Genomic DNA, 26,364 nt, shown 5'->3' on the forward strand with positions numbered 1-26,364 from the left:
CGCTCATGCCACAGGCAGCCCGCTACCGAACATATGCAAGCATGGTACTGGCCACGCACATGCAGAGCGGCCGCCTGAGCCTGTCGTGTTCAATCAGGTCTGGCGTAGCACCTGCAGCCACATATGGTCAGCCGTGAGGGAACTGCACAAACAGGTGACACCTTGTGCACTGCCTTCAAATCCCTCTGACCACCTGACCCAAGATTAGCAGCCCATGGTCCAGAAGCTCTCATTAATGCCTCCCAGGAGGCAATGCTACTGTACCACTAAAAATAAAAACTCATGCTGCTGGAAACAACGGCTCATGTGCCATAGGGGTGTGTTCCCATCATGTTTGTCTTATTTTGCAGCAGAGTTTAGGTATAGAAGTGGGGGTTGGGGGTTGCTAGCTGGCGGCAGCAAACAGTAGGGAAATTCACAGCGACAAGCCGTGTCGTAAAGAGGAAAATCGATAAGACAGACACAAGGAGAGCAGAGTGTGGACTTGGGACAGCAATCCAAGCGCATTGCTCAGATCATGTTCCTGCCACACTAATGGCCCTGACAGCGAGCTACCCTGAGAGGACGAGGACGGTCACAGCCGCGACTGGGTTCCTCCGCTGTCATCGTCGTGCCTCACTGGCCATATGATAATCAGATGAAATGTCTCCCGTATAAAAGCATGCATGTGTGTTCAACTAGGGTTTCTGGCTGCTGCGAATGCATCCCACAGCCAGCTGCGCTAACCCTGAGAGGCTGTTAACATATTCAGGCTCTGTTCTTTCTCAGTCCTTTGACCTCACAGATCCGGTTCACCTTGGACGCCTGCCTGCTGTACCACATCTTACACTGCCACAATACACTCTTATTCACTTTTATACCCGATAAAAAAAAGTCCTGCAATGCATAATGTAAGAGAGGGATATCTGTTTGAATTTATGCTTTTCACTTGCCTTTTTTTGCCAAAATAAGGGCACTGCAGTTTTGTTCAACATGATGCAAGTCGTTCTTATACCTGCATAGAATAATTTTTTTTCAATAAGGGTTTCTTAGATGTTCGTTTTTTGTTTTAGGCCCCAAAATTCAGTGTAAATGGGAGCTCAAAATAGATTTTACTATTTAAACAAAATATATTTTAAACCTTTAATTTTTTTAGTTTTCTTTTAAAACTACAATTTTATCTAAAATGTTTTCTATAACCCGTGTTACATATTGGTTAATTGTTCATTAAGTACAAGTTCACCCCATATCTCTGAAAACAGTTTTACAGACATCTGAACAAAGATTTTTTTTAATTTTTTTTAAGAGTGGATAATGACCGACCACATACATAAGACATACTGTGGATAATTACAGCCATAATTAGAATAAACAGGCAGAACGTCACCAAAGTCAGATGTTCTACAATCTGACCCTTCAACTTTTGAGTACATGCGACTGTGGGCTGCGTTCAAGAACAGGCTTTGAGGTGAACTGACACCAAAGACCTATCAAAGACCATTTCAAGTTATTCTGATGGTTTGAAATGTAATAATATGCTTAAATGATCAGGCCTGTCAGTTGTAGTGGACAGGCCATCCAGACCTCTTATTGTATGTTAATTCCACCTTTCAGTGTCATAATTAGTGCGCATTTCATTGAGTGTACCCATTTCGTTTCTAAAATGTTTCTGTATATTCATAAAATTTTAAATGACAGGGATTGCACATCTTGACTTTTCTTCTGTATATTATCTTCATTACATCAATTTTAATGGTGCACGATAGATTACAGATTAATTCACTCCATTTCTGCATTTCATTTTTTTTGTGTCTGTCTTATTCTGAAATATTAGCTGTAATTTGAGCTATGTTTGAGCAATTTTGCTTAAGGCTGTTTTTGACTGTATAGGTCAAAGTATCCCAGCAATCATACAATACCTTGCCGTTGGGACTTCCATTCATTGCACCTATGTTTGAGCTGTATTGAGTAATGAATACGAAAGCCTCACCCTCACTTATATCTCTATATTTTTCCCTCCAAGGCAAACGGTGGCTGGCAGGATGCTCCAACCCCCTCATCAGTGACTTCACCCACAGAAGGACCCGGAAGCGTTCAGTCCGACACCTCCAACTGATCCTCCATCCCTGTCACTCCTTTGTCCTCATATTCCAACTTTCCCCCTCAACTGCACCCCATTCTTCCTCCAGTCATATCTCCCAAAATGTAAACCCCGACCCCTTTTGGGACTTGACATGACACAAAAAGACACAGTTGGGGTCTGAGGATAACATTTTCACCATTTTGGACTAAAATTGGACTTTTCCTATCTGGAACACCACAGCACCATTCTGCATCCTGCATAGGGGACTCATATCCACACTTTTAGCAATTTGTACAGTTTCTTCTTGATTTCCATGTTGCCTCTTTGTATTTCTCTTTACATCATATATTCCCACAGGAGGCTCACGGTTAGCAGCATATTGCCCCATGTATGTAAATTTGAATGCTTTCACACTACCTCTACTCAAAATAACAACACAGCAAACAACATTTAAAATACTTTGGTATTGACATTTTTTATAATTATTACAACTTTACCGTACACACCATCATTACGCGTCCATTTTAAATAGTGTTGTTAGATTTTTTTTTTTTTTTTATCTATAGTGCCAATGTTCAACCCTGAAGGTTTTATCTCATGTCCTTACATTCAAACATGACAGATATTATTATTTTAGACCAGTCTTAGTGGTCAGGTTACATCCAATTACTTTGCCTCAGTTTATTACATTTGTATTCAGAAGTTCTACAACTAACATATAAGGCATATTATATTAGTAGTTGTGTCTGTTTTACAGTCTTTAAGCAAGCTAACAAATTGAGTGAGACTTACGATTAGAGATGGAGTTCTGTCACGCAAATTGGCTGCTTCCACAAGTATTCCAAGAAACCTGAGCTGAGACTAAATTGATGATGACAGTATCAGCAAGTACAGCATGTCAGTATGTATGAAACCACAGTATCATCTAATGATAGAATCTAAGGGGAACATTTGTAAATTTCAAAGACGTCATCATACTATACAGTACATTATTAGATATTGTATGACTATTGGTGAGATCAACACAGCCAAATACTGTTGTTAACCAAATCAAACACAAAATTATAAATTAAAGTATTATGTTGTTGGGATTTAACACATTGCATATCTTTTCTTGGAATTCATGCACACAAATTTGTGTCAAAATTCGTATGATGTGATTGACCATTTTCAGCACACAATGGATTTTTACATTTACTAAAATAATTTTTACGATAAGCATTCTTCTGCAAAATACACTTCACATGTGAGCAAAAAAATTATTATATATATTATATATATTAAGTGCTGATCAACACTAGGTTACTTATCATGTAACCTCTGTTCTCTGATCATGTCAGAGAGACTGTTTGAAATGGAACAAACCAATTCAAAATGTGAATTTAAATTTGTGACTTCTGTTTTATATAGAGTATAGTATGTGGTCTGGCACTTTCATGACTGCGATAGTCGTCATGAAATATCAGCATTTACATACTTACCAAATACCAAAAAAATTGCAGAATTTTTGTCCTCCATATTGGGATCAGCTTTATCAATGTTTTCTGTTTCCTTTTATGGGATTTTGTTATCTGCAGTACTAGTGAGTAACTCATAACGTGCTAGTACTCTGTATTCAAAGCCAAAAAAAAAATGCCTTTGTAATACAGTAGTGTTTGAATAAACTAAGATGGAAGAAAATACCCTGATGGGACACAAAACCAGATGATGTTTTGATATTTTATGTCTCTTAAATGTCATCTTTTGTTTGTTTTCATTTTAATGCTACCATTATGTGAATTAGCTCAACAATGCCCTATATACAGTATGTAGATATGCACCTTTACTCTTCTTTTGTATCTTTGAATTTGGATAGCTGCTATTTCAACGCAGCCTCTTTCAGTAGCTGTTGGATTTTGCTCTCAGATTGTCAACACTTCTGTATCGAAGCTGGCCACTATCCCAGCTGATATAGCTGATGTGAAAAGTTAACATTCCACAGGCTTTGTTTTTTTCTGACAGAAAACCAAATTCAGTCCAGACATCCCAAAAAGTCACAAAACAACCTGAAATCCACAGGTAAATATTTTAAATTGTGTGTGTGTGTGTGTGTGTGTGTGTGTGTGTGTGTGTGTGTGTGTGTGTGTGTGTGTGTGTGTGTGTTTGTTTCGATTACACACTGCACTGATGGATTTATCATAGCTACAGTGTGAGTTCAACTACGGCATTATTACACCAAACAACTCAGAGCAGCTCCTCTCTGCACTCTCCTGCTCAGTATTACAACTGAGGGGCTAAGCACCATTGAAGTGATGCACAGAACCTGCCTCATTCATGTCTTTGGAAGTCATTGTAGTGCACTGACAGTGGTGGCAATGTGAGGCAAACACAAGGATTGTTTTTGCACCCCTCAAAAAAAGGCTTTATTCAAATTGCCTGTCAAACATTATTGAAGCTTCATGTAATGATGCTTTTTAGTTTTTTAATATAAAAACAAGAGACATGAAGAGAAAAATTAATAATTTGGAAAAGGTAAAATGTTTTATTTGTTGCATGTTCATCAATAAAATAATGTACTGCAGTGTTTTAAATGTTAATTTCTTTTTTATAAGAATTTTAGAGTGAAATAATGGAGCTTTGAGCTTTTTTCCTGAGGTTTTAACTTTTAACTTTCTCTGCATATGTAAAAAGGTATCAAATGAAAAAGTATTGTCTTTTTAATTCCAATTCAAAACCTGTTTTCTGTGGAGAAAAATAGTTAAAAGGTCTAGGTTTTACGGTCTGTTAATTTTAACTGGCAATGCGTATTCCAAATAAATAAGTTCTTTTGTTGCATAAATTGCAATGTTGTCATGTTGCATGTGTGGGTTTCATGTGCCGTTTGTGCATTTTCCATCATTCTCCCTCGGACTTTTTTAAAAGGGTCAGGGGCAGAAGTCACTGGAGGATACAAGTTAACACGCTGAAGACTTGTCAGTCCAACACCTCTAGATAACATTGCATATTTCACTTCCAACTATGCCGTGGAATGGAGGCATTTTATCACCACAAACAGCGCCCAAGCTTAGCCGAGCTGCTGAGGGTGTGAAGGGGACATTTTCACAGTTTTTGAAGTGAGTGAAAGATGTGCGCTCCCGGCAGACAGACACCTCCTCTGCCCCCCACCACCTTTCCCCAAACCCAGCGCTCCCTTGCAGGCATGTTTAATGTGCGTTCCCTGAAAGAGGCAGAATTTACACTTATCTCTCTCCTTCAGATAAACCAGACAGGATGTCTGATTTTGTTCCTTAGATTCATCCCTCCTCCGGAAAAAAAAGGAAAACGAGGTTGAAACATTTAGTTGTGAGAGAGGTTCCCAGGAGCATCCAAAATCAGAGAGCGTAACAGAGACTGTGGGAGTGACATATGCAAACATGATCAAGTATAATTACATGGAGAAGCCTCCTTGTTTCTATCAAAGGGCTTCTTTTAGCCAATGTTCAAAGAATGAAAGGCAAGAAGTGCTGGACGTGTATAATTTATTCATGTGCTCCTACAAACTAAAAAGCATTGTGCAGCTACAGTTATTACATGGTGAAAAGGTATAAATCCCATTCTGAGTAAAATCAGTGTACATTCTTTTGAAATTCTGATTCCTTTAACATGCTTCAAATGCTATGCAGGTTTTTAAGAAGACACGACACTGATCACTACGCACTTTACATGCTGAACAGATGCAAAGCCAGTCAGTCATACAATCTGGACTTTCTCAAGTCTTTATCCATGAACAAATACCTTGGGTAAAGTATAAAGAGCAGGCTAGTTAATGAAATGTATCCTACTCTGAAAACTCACAATATTATCTTTACCTGCCATTTTGCTAAAACTCTTTCGCTCTCAAATTGAGATGGCATCCATCTTAAAAGAAATATAAATCTTTATATATGTCTATTAGGCTGTTCAGACCTGTCGTTAACAAGCGTTTTTAGTGGTCCTATGACAAGTGGTTTGCTAAAAAATACTGGTGTGAATGCACACAGAACGCATTGAGATCCAATCTGCTCAGACCAAATTCTTGGGCACATTCTTTCAGCAGTGTGAACGCAAATGCGTCCTGGGCCATATTTTTTGGTTTCCCGAAAAAATGTGCTGCGTGATTCTGCCCATGGCAGCTGAACTATATAGAAAGTAGGAGAGATTTACTTGCAAACTGAACTGGTGACGATAAAGCAGCTGTTTGGTGGTTAAATACTCAAGCTATCTATGAGACGTGTTCCCCCCAAAGATAAGATGGACAACATTGTATGAGAATTCATGGGCCGTATTCATAAAGATTCCTTGGACTAAAAGTTACTCCTGGTGACGAAATTCTAAAAAACTTCTTAGAATTGTGACGTATTCTAAGAATTTCCCCTTAAAGATAAGAGCAGATCTTTGTAAAGGTAAAATGTATTCATAAAGCATCTCAGGACTTAAGAGAGCTCCTAAGGTGAAAAACTGCAAGGAGCAGAGAGAAGGGACTTTAAGAGGTTTAAGAATTCCTTAAGCAGTGGAGAAAATTGCAGAAGTACAGCGAGGTAAGAGAAATATTCTTCGAATGTTGAATGACAGTGAGACAATGAAACAAATGAAAAGTTGTATCGTGCAGGGATGATGTTTGTGGTCTATGTCATTTGAGACACCGCGTGTACGTTACCTGTTTCTGTGAGGCGTCATTTCATTTTGGGGTATATGAACGGACGAGAGCAGTCGCACTGTCCACTGAGACGCACATCTCAGCTGCGTCTCACGCAATTAGACCCGACACCAATTTTTTTACACGAGCTGCATGCGGTTCCAAGCTAATACATGCAGGGGAATGATCTGTGATCACATCTGCACTGTATAATCATAGCAAAAACACATTGTAGCCTCCAATTATATCATTTAGACCCTTCACCAGGTGCGGGGCGGGATTTTCTTCACTGCTCTCTGTCTGTCTCTCTGCAGCTCTCCTTTGTGTTGTGGTGTCCACAACACAAAGTGACAAGTGTCCGCTTTTCGAGGGTAAACAAAAACCACGTGCCTGATTTTTGGTTAAAACTCATCACTTGTCAGACCTCAAAAATACTATTCTGATGGTCATTCTTAAAGAGAAACTCATTGATTCAATTGTAGGACCTGCCTGCCCGCAGCGCCCGCAGCTGACATGCAGCCAGGCGGATACACACATGCAAACAAGCCGAAGCTAAGACGTGCGTCTGAGGTAACGCACACACCACGCAGGTAGTGTGTCCCAGGCTTAACCTTGCCATCCGGTTCAAATGTTACGTTCAGGCAGCTGTGAAGTGTGACAGTTCGGATTATAACCTTCGACTTTCCAGTTGAGAGTGTTCACAAAGGCAACATGGCATCCCCCAGGAATCTGCTGTATCTGTATATGTGTCTAAAAACAGAAACACAACAACGTTGTCATCATCCATGTAGACCATCACAGGGATGAAATGGAGTCATTATTTTCGGTGCACTACATTTTGACATGTCATTTTTAACAGATATTGTTTAAACAGCCAGAAATTAAATTCAGTTCAATTCAACTTTATTTATATAGCGCCAAATCACAACATAAGTTATTTCATGGCACTTAACACATTAAAGTCCTTACAGCAAGACTTTACAATATTATACAGAGAAACCCAACAATTCAACAATTTCCACAAGCTAGGATGGGTAAAAAAAAAACCTCCTCTTTAAGGGAAAAACCTCAGACAGAACCAGGCTCAGGGGTGGACGGCCATCTGCCTCGACCGGTTGGGGTGAGAGGAGAGCATAGAGAGAAAAGGACAGCATAGAGATAGAAGAGAAGAACTGTTGGTGGAGATGACAAGCGCAGGGCCGAGACATGCAGCTCCATGACGGGACATCTGCTAAAGAAAGAAGAGAAACTACGCGAGCGAGGGAACTGAATGGAGACAACAGATAATAAGAAAAAGCTATGGGAGAGAAAAGGATGGTGAGGTATGAGTCAGTTAAAGAGTAGGAGGAAAGAAAAGAAGCTCAGCATGTAACAAGGTCCCCCAGCAGCCTCGGCCTATAACAGCATAACTAAGGGTTGGTTCAGGTCTACCTGAGCCAGCCCTAACTATAAGCTTTATCAAAAAGGAATGTTTTGAGTCTAATCTTAAAGCTAGAGAGGGTTTCTGCCTCTCGAACACAAACTGGGAGCTGGTTCCACAGGAGAGGATCCTGAAAACTGAAGGCTCTGCCTCCCATTCAACTTCTGTAAACTCTAGGAACCACAAGCAGACCAGCGTACTGAGAGCAAAGTGCTCTGCTAGGATTATATGGTTCTATAAGATCTCTAAGATATGATGGAGCCTGGTTATGTAGGGCTTTGTAAGTCATCAAGAGAATTTTAAATTCTATTCTTGATTTCACAGGAAGCCAGTGAAGAGAAGCTAAAACTGGAGAAATATGATCTCTCTTGCTAAATCCCGTCAGTACTCTTGCTGCAGCATTTTGGATCAGCTGCAGGGTTTTTAATGAGTAATTTGGACATCCTAACAGCAAGGAATTACAATAATCTAGCCTAGAAATAACAAACGCGTGAATGAGTTTTTCTGCGTCACGCTGAGGAAGGATTTTCCTGATTTTATTAATATTACGTAGGTGAAAGAAGGCAGTTCTGGAGATTTGCTTTATATGGTGTCTAAAGGACAAATCCTCATCAAATATGACTACAAGGTTCCTCACAGTTTTGCTGGAGGCCAAGACAACGTCATCTAGAGTAACTAATTTTATTGCTTTTCTATTGTTCTATTATTATCTTATTGCTTCTGTATGCTGCTGTCGTGAAAAAATTTCCCCTTGGGGATTAATAAAGTAACTACCTAACCTAACCTAACCTAAGTGATTACAGAAAGAGTTTCTGAGGTGTTTAGGACCAAGTACAATAACTTCCGTTTTGTCTGAATTTAGAAGCAGGAAGTTTTTGGTCATCCAGGCCTTTATGTCTTTTCGACAGACTTCAAGTTTTACTAACTGATTAGTTTCATCTGGTTTTATAGAAAGATATAGCTGAGTGTCATCTGCATAACAATGGAAGCTTATGCAGTGGTTCCTGATGACATCTCCTAATGGAAGCATGTACAAAGTAAAAAGTATTGGGCCTAACACTGAGCTTTGTGGAACTCCATAACTAACTCTTGAGGAAACTTCAACAAACGGCCAAGTGGGAGGGCTGTTATTACCTCAGTTGTCTGTGAATATAATAATTGGAATTGTTTCACGGTACAATCCCCTGCTCTAATTAGGTAGGTAGGTAGGTAGGTAGGTAGTTACTTTATTAATCCCCAAGGGGACATTTTTTTTTTCGCTACAGCAGCATACAGGAAGCAAAAAGATAATAATAGAATAATAAAAAGCAATAAAATAGCAGTATTTTTTTTTTAATTAAATATAAAATATAAAATGCACAGTATATACAGTACAGTATATATCTATATATAGTATATATATATTATATACAAACAACCAAGAAACACAGACAACAGTGTTATTGTTGTGTGATGGATTTTGCCAGAGGTGAGTTATTGTACAGTCTTATTGTAGTCGGCAGGAATGATCTCCTGTATCTGTCCTTGTGACAGCGGAGCTGGAGGAGTCTTTTGGAGAAAGTGCTCCGCTGTCCCTGCAACAGGTGGTGGAGAGGGTGGTCAGGATTATCCAATATGGATAATAGTTTGTTCAGCGTCCTCCTCTCCACCACCTTTTCCAGGCTGTCCAGTTTGTAGCCAATGATGGAGCCGGCCTTCTTAACCAGTTTGTTAAGTCTGTTGGTGTCGCCGGCTCCAATGCTGCTCCCCCAGCAGACCACAGCGAAGTACAATGCGCTGGCCACAACAGACTGGTAGAACATCTCCAACATCTCGCTGCACACATTGAAGGATCGAAGTTTCCTCAAGAAAAAGAGTCGACTCATCCCCTTCTTGTAGACAGCGTTGATGTTGGTCTTCTAGTTCAGTCTGTTGTCGATGGACACACCCAGGTACTTGTACTCCTCAACCATGTCCACCTCCTCTCCCAGAACCCTCAGTGGTTGTGGAGCCATCGTCTTCCTCCTGAAGTCGACCACCATCTCTCTGGTCTTGGCCACGTTCAGGAGCAGGTGATTTCTTCCCGCCCACTCCACTACTGCCCTGTACTCGTCCTCCTGTCCATTGTACTCATCCTCCTGTCCATCCCTTATACACCCAACCACTGCAGAGTCATCAGAGAACTTCTGCAGATGGCAGGACTCTGAGTTGTACTGGAAGTCAGTGGTGTATAAGGTGAACAGGAAGGGAGACAGAACAGTTCCCTGTGGAGCTCCAGTACCACTGACCACCGTATCAGACAGCACACTGCCCAGACGGACAAACTGTGGTCTGCCTGTCAGGTAGTCAGTGATCCAGGAGACGGTGGACGCGTCCACCCCCACCACCCGCAGCTTCTCACTCAGTAGCAGTGGTTGGATGGTGTTAAATGCACTTGAGAAATCAAAGAAAGTGATTCTCACAGAGTCACTGGTTCCATCCAGGTGAGACTGAGCTCGTTGCAGCAGGTAGATGATGGCATCGTCCACTCCCACATGAGGCTGGTACGCAAATTGCAGAGGGTCCAGTGAAGATTAGGCCAAGACCAGCCTCTCCAGCACCTTCATCACATGAGATGTGAGGGCAACCGGTCAGTAGTCGTTGAGGCCAGATGGAGTCGTCTTCTTCGGTACAGGAACCAGGCAGGACGTCTTCCACAGCACCGGGACTTCCTCCTGCTTCAGGCTCAGGTTGAAGAGGTGTTGTAGGACCTCAGCCAGCTGGACGGCGCAGGTCTTCAGGACCCCGGGGCTGACGCCGTCAGGTCCTGCAGCCTTGCGCTGGTGGAGTCTCTCCAGCTGTCTCCTAATCTGGCCAGTCGTCACAGAGAGGGGGGGTCATGGTGATGGAGGAAGAGCCCTTTGAGATTGAGGGCTCTGTGTCTATGCAGTTCACCAGGAGGGCAGAGGGGGGAGGGGGGAGGCAGCAGAGGTGTTTGGGAGGTGTTGTTCTTCTCCAGGTTCCTCCTGGTTGTTCTTCTCCAGGTTCCCCCTGGTTGTCTCTCTCCCCTTGAACCCAGTAATCTCCTTCATACCGGTCCACACCTCCCTCACGTTGTTCTGCTGGAGTTTGGCCTCCAGCTTCCTCCTGTAGGAGTCCTTGCACTCTCTCATCTTCTCCTTCAGGTGGTGCTGCACTCTCCTGAGCTCCTCCCTGTCCCCAGACCTGAAAGCTGCTTTCTTCTTATTAAGAAGCACCTTCAGGTCACTGGTGATCCACAGCTTGTTTTTGGGGAAGCAGTGTACAGTCCGGGATGGTACGGTGGTGTGTTCACAGAATTTGATGTATTCTGTGATACAGTCCGTCATGCTGTTGATGTCCTCCCCATGTGGTCCACACAGCACATCCCAGTCCGTGGACTCAAAGCAGTCCTGCAGGGTGTCTTTAGCCTCCTGTGTCCACCTCCTCACAGTCCTGGTGGTTACAGGCTGCCTCTGTACCAGGGGAACATACTTTGGTGTCAGCAGGATCAGGTTGTGGTCTGATCTACCAAGGGGGGGGAAGGGCAGTAGTACTGTATGCATCCATGGCATTAGCATACAGTAGGTCCAGAGTTTTATTGTTCCGGGTGGGGCAGTTAACATACTGGTGCAAAGTTGGCAGTACTTTATCCAGACTGGTTAAAGTCTCCAGTAACTTCCAAAAATGCACCGGGATGCTGAGTCTGAAGTTTGGACACAGTGGAGTGGATGGTGTCCACTGCTCCCTCTGCGTCAGCTGATGGAGGAATGTACACAGCGATAACAATGGCGGACGAGAACTCCCTCGGCAAATAATACAGGCGCATCCCCACGGCTAGAAGTTCAATGTCTGGGCTACAGAAACGTTCCTCAGCTTCCTTAAACTTTCCTTAGAATGACATATATTAACCCTAAAGTGACATATAATTGCGCTGGGCAAGTGTACCTTACTTTTCACCTGTTGCCATATCAAGTAATGTCAAGTGATGTCCGGCCTACTTCTCTGAAAAACCTCCAACTTTTCTAGTGTGAAACGCTGTCAGCCTGACCATGATTCCTCTTAGCAGGCCGGTGGTTTGCTACTTGTCTCTGCACCATTCTCATGCTCTGTGACGATATCCACCATAATCCTGACGCTGACGACTACCGTTTAGCTCAAGTACACCCCTCTGGACCTACAAACTACATTCTAATAAGAATGGACAGCATGCAACACTCACCTGTTGTTCGCAGACCTACAGTAGTCACCAATCCTGGGCTTGCTTAACTCTTTTGTGGGAAACGATTCGACATCACCACGGCAAAAGTTAATCTATAATTGACTCTATGCATAAACTGAACAGTGCTAAAGAGTAGATAGCTAACCATCAATGCCACGACCATAAAACAACAGAAAACCAAGATGTTTCAGACTGTAAACCATGCTAAATGCTCTGGGACCTGAAAGTCAATCTCAGGCGATTTTTGGAGGACACTTAAATATGGTAAATGGTCTGCATTTGTATAGTGCTTTATTGCCCAAATATAAGGAATATTGTGTCAAAGACAGCTGCTGACGGAAACTAAAGTTGAGTATTTGTGTCCTTCTGAAATATGGCAAACTCCAACAACTCCATCAGCTGGGGTTATACAATTGTAGTCTACCTTCCTGCAATACCAATAAACTGTCATTTGGGTTTTAACAATAATTAGTTATAGAGTTATTGATACAGAAAGTTGAAATGTGCCAATGTCTTTCTAACTTTACAGTAGTTTTTCAAACTAGATTGTAAACATGGCAAGGGTGGCTGTGTTAAAGAGGAGATTCGGTGTAAATAAATTGATTCGCCAAATGATACCCTGGAATGTGTTGGAGTTACCATTACTCTGTCCCCTGAAATGCCATTTAATGTAATTGTATTGTATTGACCACCATCTGAAAAGGATGTTCTTTGATCATTTGTCTAATGTTCTCAAAAAAATGTAACGGTAAAGAAGTGCTCTTCATGGGTGACTTCAATCTGAGGTGGTTAAATTAAAAACAGACATAAACTAAAGGAAATTGCCAATACGTCTTACTTAACTGAGGTGACAGATAATCCAACAAGAATAACGACATCTAATCTTTACAAATAAAATTGATCATATAGCCCCAAAAAGTTGAAAAAAAAAAAATCGATATATCTGTGGACTTCATGCTGTGTTCTTGGAAAATATAAAGATGTTTTAACTATCACAAATATTATAAACCGGTCACTGGATGAAAGCGTTTTTCTGAGAATTCTGAAGCTGACATTGTAAACCCTTTACAAATCAGGTGGCTGATAAACAGCTACAGGCCAATCAGTATAATATCCTCCATTTAAAAAGTTGTTGAAAAACTTGTCGCTGACCAACTGGTAGTGTATCTAAATAATGAAAATCTACTCCCATGTAATTCGGGTTAAGAGCAAACTGCTCCACTGAAACTGCTTGTTGCCATTTCCTTGAAGTCATTAATGCTAGCCTTGATAAAGGAAGGGTGGTGGGTGCTGTATTTCTTGTCCTACGTAAGGCTTTTGGTACAGAAAATCACTCCATACTCCTCACAAAGCTGGGTAAATTTTGGTGATGTACTAAACTGGATTCCAGCTTACTTGAGCACTCTTAGTGGGTCTGGATAAAAGATAAAAATCACCCTTTAACAGCCTGTGTCATGGGAGTGCCACAAGGTTCCATTTTAGGACCATTGTTGCTTAGTGCATACATCAATGATCTCCCATCTGTTTGTGATGGTGTGGAGACCCTGATCTATGCAGATGACATGGTCTTACATAACAGGTTGCCACCAAATTGTCAATAACAATAGAAAAAGTTACAAAATGGCTCAGATACTCACATCTAACTTTGAACAATGAGAAAACAGTGACCATGTAATTTTGTAATAAAGAAAAACAAAGGGTATTTCCTCTCTCACATTTAAAAGGCATTAAAAAGATGTACCATGTAATAAAAAATTATAACAGCCAGTTTTAGACATCAGAAATTTGACATCTGAATGCAATGATTTTTTTCTTATCTTCATATGATGGTCTCAGGTAAACAGGACTGTCTTAATCATGTGCTCTGTGCTGTAGATTTGGGTTCAGTGGTCCAAAATATTTTTCTCAGGGTCTCTTGATCATTCTTAATAAATCATGATTATTGTCATCAATGATACATCATTGTATTCATCTTAGTTAATTCTTCAATTAATGTGTTGTTCATACATGAGATCATGGATGAAAGACTTTGAACTCATGTTACTTCCTGATGATTACGAGGTATTAATGCATTAAGTAATGCTTAAGTCAGGCATTAATAAATGCATGAATTTGTGAAAATGCATTCACCCTAATGTGAAGTGTTATCGAAATCACATTTGGCCTTTTTTTTTACCCCTTTGAGATCATATATAGTCATATACAATTAAAATACAACTCTTCCTTTGGGAAAAAAAAAAAAAAAGAAAAAGATAATTGTTTGTGTAATTGTTATATTTTCAATCTCATGTAAAATCATCTTAAAAATTCAAATTCAATTTTGGTGGAACCATTTAGTAAAAGGGATTCAATAAATCAAGGGTAATATTGTCAATAGGTCATCATTTTACTTGAAATAATTATGAAAAAAAAAAAAAATCCCCAAATACAGGGGCTTCTGCATCTTTTACAAAGTAAATAACAGTTTGTTCTATGCACAAGCATATATTTATTTAGCCATGTGTTTATCTACATTCAATGCATATAATATGAAATTAAAACTTGTAATTTGACACTAGAACTCTACATGAAGCCATCATTATCAAACCTAGTAAATACAACCAAAAAAAAAATCTCAGTTGAACCTTTGTCCACCATCTGTGGACACAAGTGTGACCTTGCGCAGCTTTGAGCTGTCTCAGCAGAGCGTCCGACCACGGTGGCTGACACAGCGAGACGTCTGCCTGTTTGGGTACAAAGGGTGTATGTAGGTCAGCCATGGGCCTGCATGCTGTGACAGCAGCATGGTCACTGTGCTGTGCAATGGGACAGGGATTGGAGTGGACAGAGAGCCAGTGCAGAGAGAGGCCCCCCTCACACGTCAGCACCGATACTTCCTCATTTCCCCCTTTAAACACTTTGACATTATCAGGCCACACAGAGCAATGTCCACCCTCATTATTTTCACTTTTAGTACTGCAGCTAAATGGACAAAGAGGAGCAGAACAAGAAACCGGCAGAAATACAGAACAGACAACAGATCATGGTGCATGTTTAACAATTTAGGATGGTCATTTGATGGGGAATATGTAATTCATATCAAGACACTAGTAATCATTATTTTCTTCATACAACTTGAAGTGTTATGTATTAGACCTTAAGAGTAACTTATTTAAATAGTGACAGATACAACTAGGTAGTCATTTAAACTCGGTTTTAGTGAAAAAGTATCAGAAGTACGGTTTCAAAACAAAGCTACTGGAATCCCATAAAATGGTAGAATACTGCCATCTAGTGGTTCAAACTGTCAGGCTAAGATGTGATATCAAAAACTGAAAATAGGTTCTATGGCATATAACGGCTTGTTTGAGACTGTTTGCAGGGCACGCTATAGTTTATAGCAAAGACAGCTTTATAAAGAAGAGAGAAACAGCTTATGAATTTATGAAATTAACACACTATGACAAGTGACAAGTTTGTACTGAAAATGGCACGGCCTGTAGAAGAATGAAAGGTAACATATGCAGAATGAACAAATAAAAATGAAGCTTATCGGTTATAAGGATGCATTGAAGCGGATGCAGATTTGATGTTCGTCTTGATGCTGCTTGGCATTTTTCCTGCGAAAGAAACAAAGAAAACAGCTGTAAGAGATTGTGTTAGCAGAAAACATGAGATGGGTTGCTCCACTTCCTGCTATAACTTGAAAATCGTTGATGCCTGTATGTAGTTCACAGTAGTGTCAGTATAGCCAAACAAATATTTAAGAGAGAATCTCAATCAAATATAATTTTCAATCTATCAAAGAAAAGCAAATCTATTTGCACCCATAGAACTGGGGCTTTGCCTTTTTATATCAATGTTGATCCTAGTGACCTATAATTATTTCATAAGCAACTTTGAACTGTAAATGATAGGAGCAAATCTATATCTAACATTTAATTCCTCTCATTATTACACACTCACTCCAATACATTCCTTTTCACTGCATTTACATTGCAAACTAATCATCATCCTTTGTAAAAATCCAAGATAACATCAAACAGCATTAGGTTAAAGAACTGGAGAACAGAGCGTCAGGTTTAGTTTTTTTCTCATTGCACATATAATGCAGTTGTGTGTAAAGCGCTCACAGGCACACATGGCAAACATGGCGCAAACAGATGGCCTGAGTGTTCTATCTATCTTTCCACCTATCTCTCTATCTATCTCTCTATAAATAATATTGGATGTTGTTTTCTTTGCTTTGGGTGTTAATGTAACTGCGTAATGCAGTAATATGGGGCGAAATACTAACCCAGTTCTCCAGGTCTCCTACCTGGCTGCCCTTGCTGCTGTGGAGCCACAGGTCCTCCTATTCCTACTTGCTGGCCCGAACCACCCCCAATGGTGACCTGCTGTAAGGATGGCCCTCCACTCATCATGGAACCTTGTCCTGGGTGTCCAGGAGCCACTGGACCGGGAGCCCTACATTTGGAAAGTCCTTTTCCAAATGCAACGGCCCCAACTAAGGCGTTCGTGTCAGCAGGGTTAAAAGATGGTTTGTTCTGTCTCATACCTGGAACATAAAAGGCAGAATTTTTTTTATTGTCAAATGAATTTAAGAAAACAATCTGTGCTGAAAAAGTGTAACAAACCTGTGCTTTCTGCATCCCTATCATCACGAGGGTTGTTCAGCTTTTCCAGTAGACTAGAACACAGTTTATTTAATGTTTGGATTTGTTTCTGTTGATGAAAATGAAACAACTGGGCTAGAACAATGCAAAATAATCACATAAAAACAAGAATCACTGAATATGCTTTCATGAGTAAAACAGCATTGATACAGTCCACATGACAACTAACTGACCTGCGCCACTTCGGGGCCAATTCGAGAGGCCTCTACACTCAGCTGTTTTTCCTGCTCCTCCACCTCTGGATCAGGTTTGGTTCGCAAGTAGTCTGGAACAATTTCATGGCTGAAGACTGGGACACGTTGCTCTGTGAGTTTCTGAGAGGGAGTAAATGGACAGGTAAAAGAGATTACTTCAAAAAAGAAGCTGACACATCAATCAGGGGCTTTGATACTCACTGCTAAATCCTCATCTCGGTCTGGAGACAAGAGCAGTGGGATTATAACCTGGTTGCGAAAGGAGGGCGTCTTCTCATTCCTAAGCAGTTTATTTATGGTATTCAGCTGGCCAGACAGAAGCGCAAAGTTGTCCAAAACAGATGGCCTGAGTGAAAAAAAAGAGACATGGCAGCAAATTCATTGATTTGTGAAAAACGTTTGCCTAACTGCAACCTATTGTCAATTCATAAGTGGTGTCACTTTAAAAAAATAAAAAATATGCTAAATCAATTAACAACTGTATCTCCACAAGTCTTCATTCAAATGCTACTAAAAAGATGCAGAGATTCTTTGGATACGAGTTATCACGTTTTGAAGGCAGTTTGGTGAAATGGTGACTACACAGTGACATTAAAAGATATGATTGGAATTTCTGTGATAAACAAAGTTTGCTCAAACTTCACCAAAATGAAATCAGAATGATGTGTACCTTTTGTGTTATCACCACCTATATTACCGTTGTAAGCATTTCAGGTTTCATAGAACACGATACCAGTTTTTCACACATGTAATTTTCTCAACTTTTAGAAGGTGAGGACAAAAAGTCTATAGGTCACTTTCTCTGGGTATCAGAAGGCCATACTTTCACACTTCGAGAGAACCAAATCCAACTTGCCCACAGTGTGAAAATGCATGCATGTGCATGTTGTATATCATCAAGTATTTATTGTCAATGGAAAAATAAAACAAGCTTCCAACAATTCCAGCAAGTTGTTCTAATCCAGTCGTTGCAGCTATATCATTTCTAATGTTCCACAATTCATTAATATATTTGTTTCACCACAGGGATAGGCTGTGATTCTGACATCAAAAAATGTCACCTGTACTGCCTCTCTTATCAATGATTTAGCCTCCCCCTTTCCAAAATGAATATTCAATATCTCATCATCTTTTAGTTTTAGAGCTCTCTTTGCAGTCATATCTGCTCTTTCATAACTCTCCACACCTACATGAGCAGGATCCCAGCAAAAAGGAACATTTATACCTAGTCTTTGAAGTCTCAACATTAGAGATTTTTCCATCAATAAATCCTCTCCTATTGTTTGTTTTGACTTCAAGCTGTTTAAAGCTGCAGCAGAATCCAAACAGATGACCACTCTCTCAGGCCTGACCTCTTCCGTCTCTACCATACCAGAGTGTGTAGTTTCAGGGTGAGCGTTTCATTAGTTTTAAATGATAATAAAAAATTAAATTAAATTAAATTAAATTAAATTAAATTAAATTAAATTAAATTAAATTAAATCCTACGGCATAATCCTAAACCATCCCAATTGACAAATGTTCTGCTTCAAAATGTTCCTGTCTGTATTGTATCTACTAGGATACTAGAATCAGCTGCAGCAGAATCCAAACAGATGACCACTCTCTCAAGCCTGACCTCTTCTACCCATTGTAGTCTGAAGATTATTGAAACGATTTCAGCTGTAAAGACAGACAATCTGTCATTAATTTGTTTGCATATGGTCACATTAAATTCTGGTATGAGTACCCCTGATCCTACATGACCACTCCCTGTCTTTAGATCCATCAGTATAAATAGGCAGATAGTTTTAATAATTATTGTTGATGTATTCTTGAGTCCGATATCCAATATCATTCTAATTTCTTTCCATCCATTTTTTATTCTGTTCCATGAGTGTTAAATCCACATTGGGTACTGGTAAGGGGGAACGTTTCCCCACATTACATTGGGCCCATACTCCAATCCATTTAGAACATATTCTTTGGCTATTGTACAAATAGTTTAACCAAATCCTTTGCCTTTAAGTTAGGTGTCTTCCCAACAGTCACACAGCACATTTGATGCGGGAAGTTCCTCTCCAGGTCCCTTTAGGTCACCCAGTTTACCAGAGCTAGTTTTGAACGTCTCAAGCTTAATGGCAATTCGTCAGCTTCCACCAGTAGTGCGTTGGTCATCATTACAGGGTGCACGGAAACATATCTGCTTTACCGTCCAGATCTAATTCAAGTGTAATATGCCTTCAATGACTAACGCGGCTTCACAGTCGCTTTTAACGTAGTTACATCATTTGACCTCCTAGCTGTGTTTACACAAACTGATTTCACTGACTTTAATAACGGAGGCTATAATCCAATCCACCATTTTCCTTCGGGTTAAACAAAACAAACTAACCTGTTACCCAATACAAACATCTGCTTTACTTACCACGTTAAACGCTCGTACTCATTTTCCAATTTATAAATGAAACTGTGGAGAGCGTTTTTGACGTGAGCTACACGGGAGATGAGCGACTCCACCGACGCTTCTAACTGCTTCTCTTCCCGTTGCTGAAAGACAAAAAAAAAAAAAAAAAAAAAAAAGTCCAGTACACACAGCACAAAGCAAACATCAAACACACACGCAAATTTGCATTACCGTTAAGTTTATTGCTTAGTACCTTCTTGTCTTAGCTAAACGGCGAAATGCCAAGTAATTTAGCAAGCTAATGTTAGCTAATACGACATTAAGAATTTAACCAAGCAAATAAATGCCATACACAAAAAATATATACCAGCAAATAATGCTGCTATTGTGAACAAAATATACGTATTACCTGCATTGTAGGACAACAAGAGTGCTAGATAAATGAAACTCATTCATTTAACAAACACTTCCTTCTTCTTCTGCTTCTTCTGCTTCTTCTCTGATTTAATTGGCGGATTGCAACCAACTGTAATAGGTGCATACCGCCACCTACCGTACCGGAGTGTGTAGTTTCAGGGTGAGCGTTTCATTAGTTTTAAATGATAATAAAAAATTAAATTAAATTAAATTAAATTAAATTAAATTAAATTAAATTAAATTAAATTAAATTAAATTAAATTAAATTAAATTAAATTAAATTAAATTAAATCCTACGGCATAATCCTAAACCATCCCAATTGACAAATGTTCTGCTTCAAAATGTTCCTGTCTGTATTGTATCTACTAGGATACTAGGATCAGCTGCAGCAGAATCCAAACAGATGACCACTCTCTCAAGCCTGACCTCTTCTACCCATTGTAGTCCGAAGATTATTGAAACGATTTCAGCTGTAAAGACAGACAATCTGTCATTAATTTGTTTGCATATGGTCACATTAAATTCTGGTATGTGTACCCCTGATCCTACATGACCACTCCCTGTCTTTAGATCCATCAGTATAAATAGGCAGATAGTTATAATAATTATTGTTGATGTATTCTTGAGTCCGATATCCAATATCATTCTAATTTCTTTCCATCCATTTTTTTTATTCTGTTCCATGAGTGTTAAATCCACATTGGGTACTGGTAATATCCAAGGGGGAACGTTTCCCCACATTACATTGGGCCCATACTCCAATCCATTTAGACCATATTCTTTGGCTATTGTACAAATAGTCTAACCAAATCCTTTGCCTTTAAGTTAAGTGTCTTCCCAACAGTCACACAGCACATTTGATGTGGGAAGTTCCTCTCCAGATCCCTTTAGCTTCACCCAGTTTACCAGAGCTAGTTTTAAACGTCTTAAGCTTAATTCGTCAGCTTCCACCAGTAGTGCGTTGTTTGGGGTGGATTTAATTGCACCCATGCTAAGTCTTAGAGCTCTGAACTGAATTCTGTCTAATGTTTCTAATGTAGTCTTGGCTGCTGCTCCATACACCATACACCCATAATGTATACACAATCGTATAATGGCCCTATAGATATCCAGTAGTGACTGTATATCTGCTCCTCATTCATAACCAGAAACTGATCTCATTATATTGAGCACCTTTTTACATTTAGTTTCAATATGCTTAATATGAGTTCTCCACAAACATCTTTCATCAAACCATAGCCCTAAGTATTTAAACTCTGTCACCTTCTCCATACTTTGTCCACATAATTTAAGATGAATATATATTTCTCTTTCTGGTGAATAGCATGTAGCAAGATTTAGCAACAGACATCTTAAACCCCCAGTCATACGACCACTTTTCAACATTCAACATAGCATTTTAGATGCTACCATACACGTGATCAACATGTTTAATTTTTTTTTCCCTTTTCCATATAGCTCCATCATCGGCATAGAGCAAGGACTCAATATCTCTGCTGACATCTTAAAAGCATAACTTATCAAAATGTTAAATAATATAGGGCTAATAACACTACCTTGAGGGAGCCCATTTACAATAATGAATTCATCTGACACAGCATCTCCAACTTTAACCCTGAATGATTGACTAGACAAGAAATCTAAAATCCAGTTATACATCCTTCCACCAATACCCATTTTATACATTTTAATCAATGGGCCCTCTTTCCACATGGAGTCATATGCTTTCTTGTTGTTATTGTTATTCAAGGAATTATTTTTCTTCCTTATTAGGGCCCGAGCACCGATGGTGCGAAAGCCCTATTGTTATCCAAGGAATTATTTTTCTTGTTAGGACCCGAGCACTGAAGGTGCGAAAGCCCTGTTATTATTCAAGGAATTATTTTTGTTCCTTATTATTAGGGGCCGAGCACCGATGCTGCGAAAGTCCTATTGTTATTCAAGGAATTATTTTTCTTTTTCTTGGTCCTTATTAGGGCCCGTATATTATATCATATCATATACGTATAATATTCAAAAACTCATGAAAGTGAATACACAAATGCCTCCGGGCGAAAAATTTTGTATTCTGGTGGAGTCGCGAGTGGGTGTGGCCAAATGTCTCGAGAGCGACCCCGAAAGAGTTGCCCCGGTGGCCACATTTACCTAAATTCACGAAAAAACATTTGAAAATCTGTTTTTGAAACATTGTGTTTCCTGTGAAATTGTCAACACAAAATGACTTGAAACCAATTTGGCCATGTAGTGTATATTATTTGCCATAGTTCTGAGTAGGGAACTTGTTTGTAAACACTTAGTTTAAACAGTGGCACTGTCATTCCGTTTTATGCTGTATTGGAGCTTCTCTCGCTGAAATAACAATGTTTTTGAATCAGAGTGTTGCCTGTGAAATTGTCCACACAAAGTGAATTGAAACCCCTTTGGCCATGTAGTTTATCCCACTTGCTACTGACTGAGAAACTTGATTTTAAACTCGATAGACTGACATTGGAAGCAATCCCTGTCCTTTAGAATGAGCGTTAGATGTCTGGGTTTGATGTTAAAGTAGGGGTTTGATTAGAGAAACTGATATTGCAAGCAATAATTTTTCCAGTGAAATTGTTCACGCAGTGACATGAAACCCCTTTTGCCAAGTATTTTATCCCATTTGCCATAGTTCTGAGAAGGAAACTTGTTTGTGAACACTTAGTTTAAGCTGTAATGCAGTTTTGCATTAGTTAGACTTACAATGGAAGCGATCCCCTGTACGGTGAAGTTAGGGTGAGGGATAGATGTCAGGGTTGGATGTTAAAGTTGGTGTTTGATTAGAGACACTGATATTGCAAGCAATACTATTTCCTCTGCTATTGTTTACATTAAGTGACTAAAAACGCCTTTTGCCATGTAGTTTATCCCATTTGACATAGTTCTGAGTAGGAAACTTGTTTGTGAACACTTAATTTAAGCCTTGGCACTGTAATGCAGTTTTATGCTGTATTTGAGCTTCTCTCGTTGAGATAAGGCTGTTTTTGTAACATTGTGTTTCCTGTGAAATTGTCCACACAAAATGACTTGAAACCACTTTGGCCATTTGCCATAGTTCAGAATAGGAAACTTGTTTGTAAACTCTTATTTTAAGCTGTGGCGCTGTGATGCAGTTTTACATTAGGCTGAGAAAATGAGATTTGAACTGCTGTTTCCTGTGAAATTGTCGACTCAAAGTAACTTGAAAAGACTTTGTAAATGTAGATTATCCCATTTGCCATAGTACTGATGAAGAAATTAATTTGCAAACTCTTAGTTTAAGCCTTGGCACTGTAATGCCGTTTTATGTTGTATTTGAGCTTCTCTCGTTGAGATAAGACTGTTTTTGTAACATTGTGTTTCCTGTGAAATTGTCCACACAAAATTACTTGAAACCACTTTGGCCATGTAGATTATCCCATTTGCCATAGTACTGATGAAGAAATTTGTTTGTAAACTCTTAGTTTAAGGCGTGGCGCTGTGATGCAGTTTTACATTTGGCTGAGAAAGTGAGATTTGAAATACTGTTTCCTGTGAAATTGTAGACAGAAAGTGACTTGAAACCACTTTGGACATGTAGTTTATCCCACTTGCCATACTACTGACTGAGAAACTTGATTTTAAACTCGATAGACTGACATTGGAAGCAATCCCCTGTCCTTTAGATTGAGCGTTAGATGTCTGGGTTTGATGTTAAAGTAGGGGTTTGATTAGAGACACTGATATTGCCAGCAATACTTTTTCCCATGAAATTGTTCACGCAAAGTGACATGAAACCCCTTTTGCCAAGTATTTTATCCCATTTGCCATAGTTCTGAGTAGGAAACTTGTTTGTGAACACTTAGTTTATGCTGTAGTGCAGTTTTGCATTAGTTAGACTTACAATGGAAGCGATCCCCTGGCCCGTGACGTTAGGGTGAGGGATATATGTCAGGGTTGGATGTTAAAGTTGGTGTTTGATTAGAGACACTGATATTGCAAGCAATATAATTTCCTCTGCTATTGTTTACATTAAGTGACTAAAAACGCCTTTTGCCATGTAGTTTATCCCATTTGACATAATTCTGAGTAGGAAACTTGTTTGTGAACACTTACTTTAAGGCTTTCACACTGTAATGCAGTTTTATGTTGTATTTGAGCTTCTCTCGTTGAGATAAGGCTGTTTTTGTAACATTGTGTTTCCTGTGAAATTGTCCACACAAAATGACTTGAAACCACTTTGGCCATTTGCCATAGTTCAGAATAGGAAACTTGTTTGTAAACTCTTCGTTTAAGCTGTGGCGCTGTGATGCAGTTTTATGTTGTATTTGAGCTTGATTTTAAACTCGATAGACTGACATTGGAAGCAATCCCTGTCCTTTATATTGAGCGTGAGATGTCTGGGTTTGATGTTAAAGTAGGGGTTTGATTAGAGACACTGATATTGCAAGCAATACAATTTCCTCTGCTATTGTTTACATTAAGTGACTAAAAACGCCTTTTGCCATGTAGTTTATCCCATTTGACATAATTCTGAGTAGGAAACTTGTTTGTGAACACTAACTTTAAGGCTTTCGCACTGTAATGCAGTTTTATGTTGTATTTGAGCTTCTCTCGTAGAGATAAGGCTGTTTTTGTAACATTGTGTTTCCTGTGAAATTGTCCACACAAAATGACTTGAAACCACTTTGGCCATTTGCCATAGTTCAGAATAGGAAACTTGTTTGTAAACTCTTCGTTTAAGCTGTGGCGCTGTGATGCAGTTTTACATTAGGCTGGGAAAGTGAGATTTGAACTACTGTTTCCTGTGAAATTGTCGACTCAAAGTAACTTAAAAACACTTTGGCCATGTAGTGTATCCCATTTGCCATAGTTCAGAATAGGAAACTTGTTTGTAAACACTTAGTTTAAGCCGTGGAGCTGTAATGCAGTTTTACGCTGTTTTTGAGCTTCTCTCGCTGAAAAAAGGCTGCTTTTGAAACATTTTGTTTCCTTTGAAATAGCACACACAAAGTCACTTGAAATCACTTTGGCAATGTAGTGTATCCCATTTGCCATAGTGCTGAGTACGAAACTTGTTAGTAAACACTTAGTTGAAGCCATGGCGCAGTGATGCAGTTTTAAATTAGGCTGAGAAAGTGAGACTTGAAATGCTGTTTTCTGTGAAATTGCAGGCACAAAGTGACTTGAAACCACTTTGGCCATGTAGTTTATCCCATTTGCCATAATTCTGAGTAGGAAACTTGTTTGTTAACACTTAGTTTAAGCCCCGGAGCTGTAATGCAGTTTTATGCTGTTTTTGAGCTTCTCTCGCTGAAATAAGGCTGTTTTTGAAATATTGTGTTTCCTGTGAAATTGTTCACACAAAGTGACTTGAAACCACTTTGGCCATGTAGTTTATCCCAATTGCCATAATTCGAAGTAGGAAATTTGTTTGGAAACACTTAGTTTAAGCCCCGGAGCTGTAATGCAGTTTTATGCTGTTTTTGAGCTTCTCTCGCTGAAATAAGGCTGTTTTTGAAATATTGTGTTTCCTGTGAAATTGTTCACACAAAGTGACTTGAGACCACTTTGGCCATGTAGTTTATCAGAAAGGCCATAGTTCTGAGTAGGAAACTTGTTAGTAAAGACTTAGTTGATGCCATGGCGCTGTGATGCAGTTTTAAATTAGGCTGAGAAAGTCAGACTTGAAATGCTGTTTTCTGTGAAATTGCAGACACAAAGTGACTTGAAACCACTTTGGCCATGTAGTTTATCCCATTTGCCATAATTCTGAGTAGGAAACTTGTTTGGAAACACTTAGTTTAAGCCGTGGAGCTGTAATGCAGTTTTACGCTGTTTTTGAGCTTTTCTCGCTGAAATAAGGCTGTTTTTGAAACATTGTGTTTCCTGTGAAATTGTTCACACAAAGTGACTTGAAACCACTTTGGCCATGTAGTTTATCCCAAAGGCCATAGTTCTGAGTAGGAAACTTGTTAGTAAAGACTTAGTTGAAGCCATGGCGCTGTGATGCAGTTTTAAATTAGGCTGAGAAAGTGAGACTTGAAATGCTGTTTTCTGTGAAATTGCAGACACAAAGTGACTTGAAACCACTTTGGCCATGTAGTTTATCCCATTTGCCATAATTCTGAGTAGGAAACTTGTTTGGAAACACTTAGTTTAAGCCGTGGAGCTGTAATGCAGTTTTATGCTGTTTTTGAGCTTCTCTCGCTGAAATAAGGCTGTTTTTGAAATATTGTGTTTCCTGTGAAATTGTTCACACAAAGTGACTTGAAACCACTTTGGCCATGTAGTTTATCCCAATTGCCATAATTCTAAGTAGGAAACTTGTTTGGAAACACTTAGCAGCCGTGGAGCTGTAATGCAGTTTTACGCTGTTTTTGAGCTTTTCTCGCTGAAATAAGGCTGTTTTTGAA

The 26,364-nt window shown here is 39.5% G+C and overlaps 2 protein-coding genes across 5 annotated transcripts in view; one reads left to right on the top strand and one right to left on the bottom strand.

The window, feature by feature from the left end:
- Positions 1 to 4,880, top strand: part of LOC138199054 (pre-B-cell leukemia transcription factor 1-like) — a 70,194-nt gene extending 65,314 nt beyond the window's left edge. For 2 of the 3 annotated variants that reach the window (XM_069150960.1, XM_069150961.1), the window contains exon 9: positions 2,003 to 4,880. In XM_069150960.1, the coding sequence (XP_069007061.1) occupies positions 2,003 to 2,095 (93 nt within the window). In that variant the 3' untranslated portion in view covers positions 2,096 to 4,880. The remainder of the gene's footprint in view (positions 1 to 2,002) is intronic. The other variant, XM_069150962.1, reaches the window with a different exon arrangement.
- Positions 4,881 to 14,678: 9,798 nt separating this feature from the next.
- Positions 14,679 to 20,051, bottom strand: med8 (mediator complex subunit 8). 2 transcript variants are annotated; one of them, XM_069150964.1, is made up of 7 exons: positions 19,958 to 20,051; positions 19,570 to 19,691; positions 17,364 to 17,508; positions 17,142 to 17,282; positions 16,930 to 17,017; positions 16,611 to 16,850; positions 14,679 to 15,912 (listed from the first exon to the last, which is right to left on the bottom strand). In XM_069150964.1, exons 1-7 carry the CDS (start codon positions 19,961 to 19,963, stop codon positions 15,842 to 15,844), a joined length of 813 nt encoding a protein of 270 aa, XP_069007065.1. In that variant the 5' UTR covers positions 19,964 to 20,051; the 3' UTR covers positions 14,679 to 15,841. The 2 variants fall into 2 exon arrangements, with proteins under 2 accessions (XP_069007065.1, XP_069007064.1); XM_069150963.1 differs by having other exon boundaries at positions 16,590 to 16,850.
- Between the last annotated feature and the right edge of the window lie 6,313 nt (positions 20,052 to 26,364).

This window comes from Embiotoca jacksoni, unplaced genomic scaffold, assembly GCF_022577435.1.
Source record: "Embiotoca jacksoni isolate LCO1_2020_lvr unplaced genomic scaffold, fEmbJac1.0.p SCAF_16, whole genome shotgun sequence".
Lineage (NCBI taxonomy): Eukaryota > Metazoa > Chordata > Actinopteri > Embiotocidae > Embiotoca > Embiotoca jacksoni.

Bases quoted from the DNA above. Each gene is read 5' to 3' on its own strand.
- med8 (XM_069150963.1), bottom strand. The intron at 17,018-17,141 runs GTCAGTTAGTTG...TTTCATCAACAG, and splicing joins TTGGCCCCGAAGTGGCGCAG to AAACAAATCCAAACATTAAA. The intron at 16,851-16,929 runs GTTTGTTACACT...TTTATGTTCCAG, and splicing joins TAGGGATGCAGAAAGCACAG to GTATGAGACAGAACAAACCA.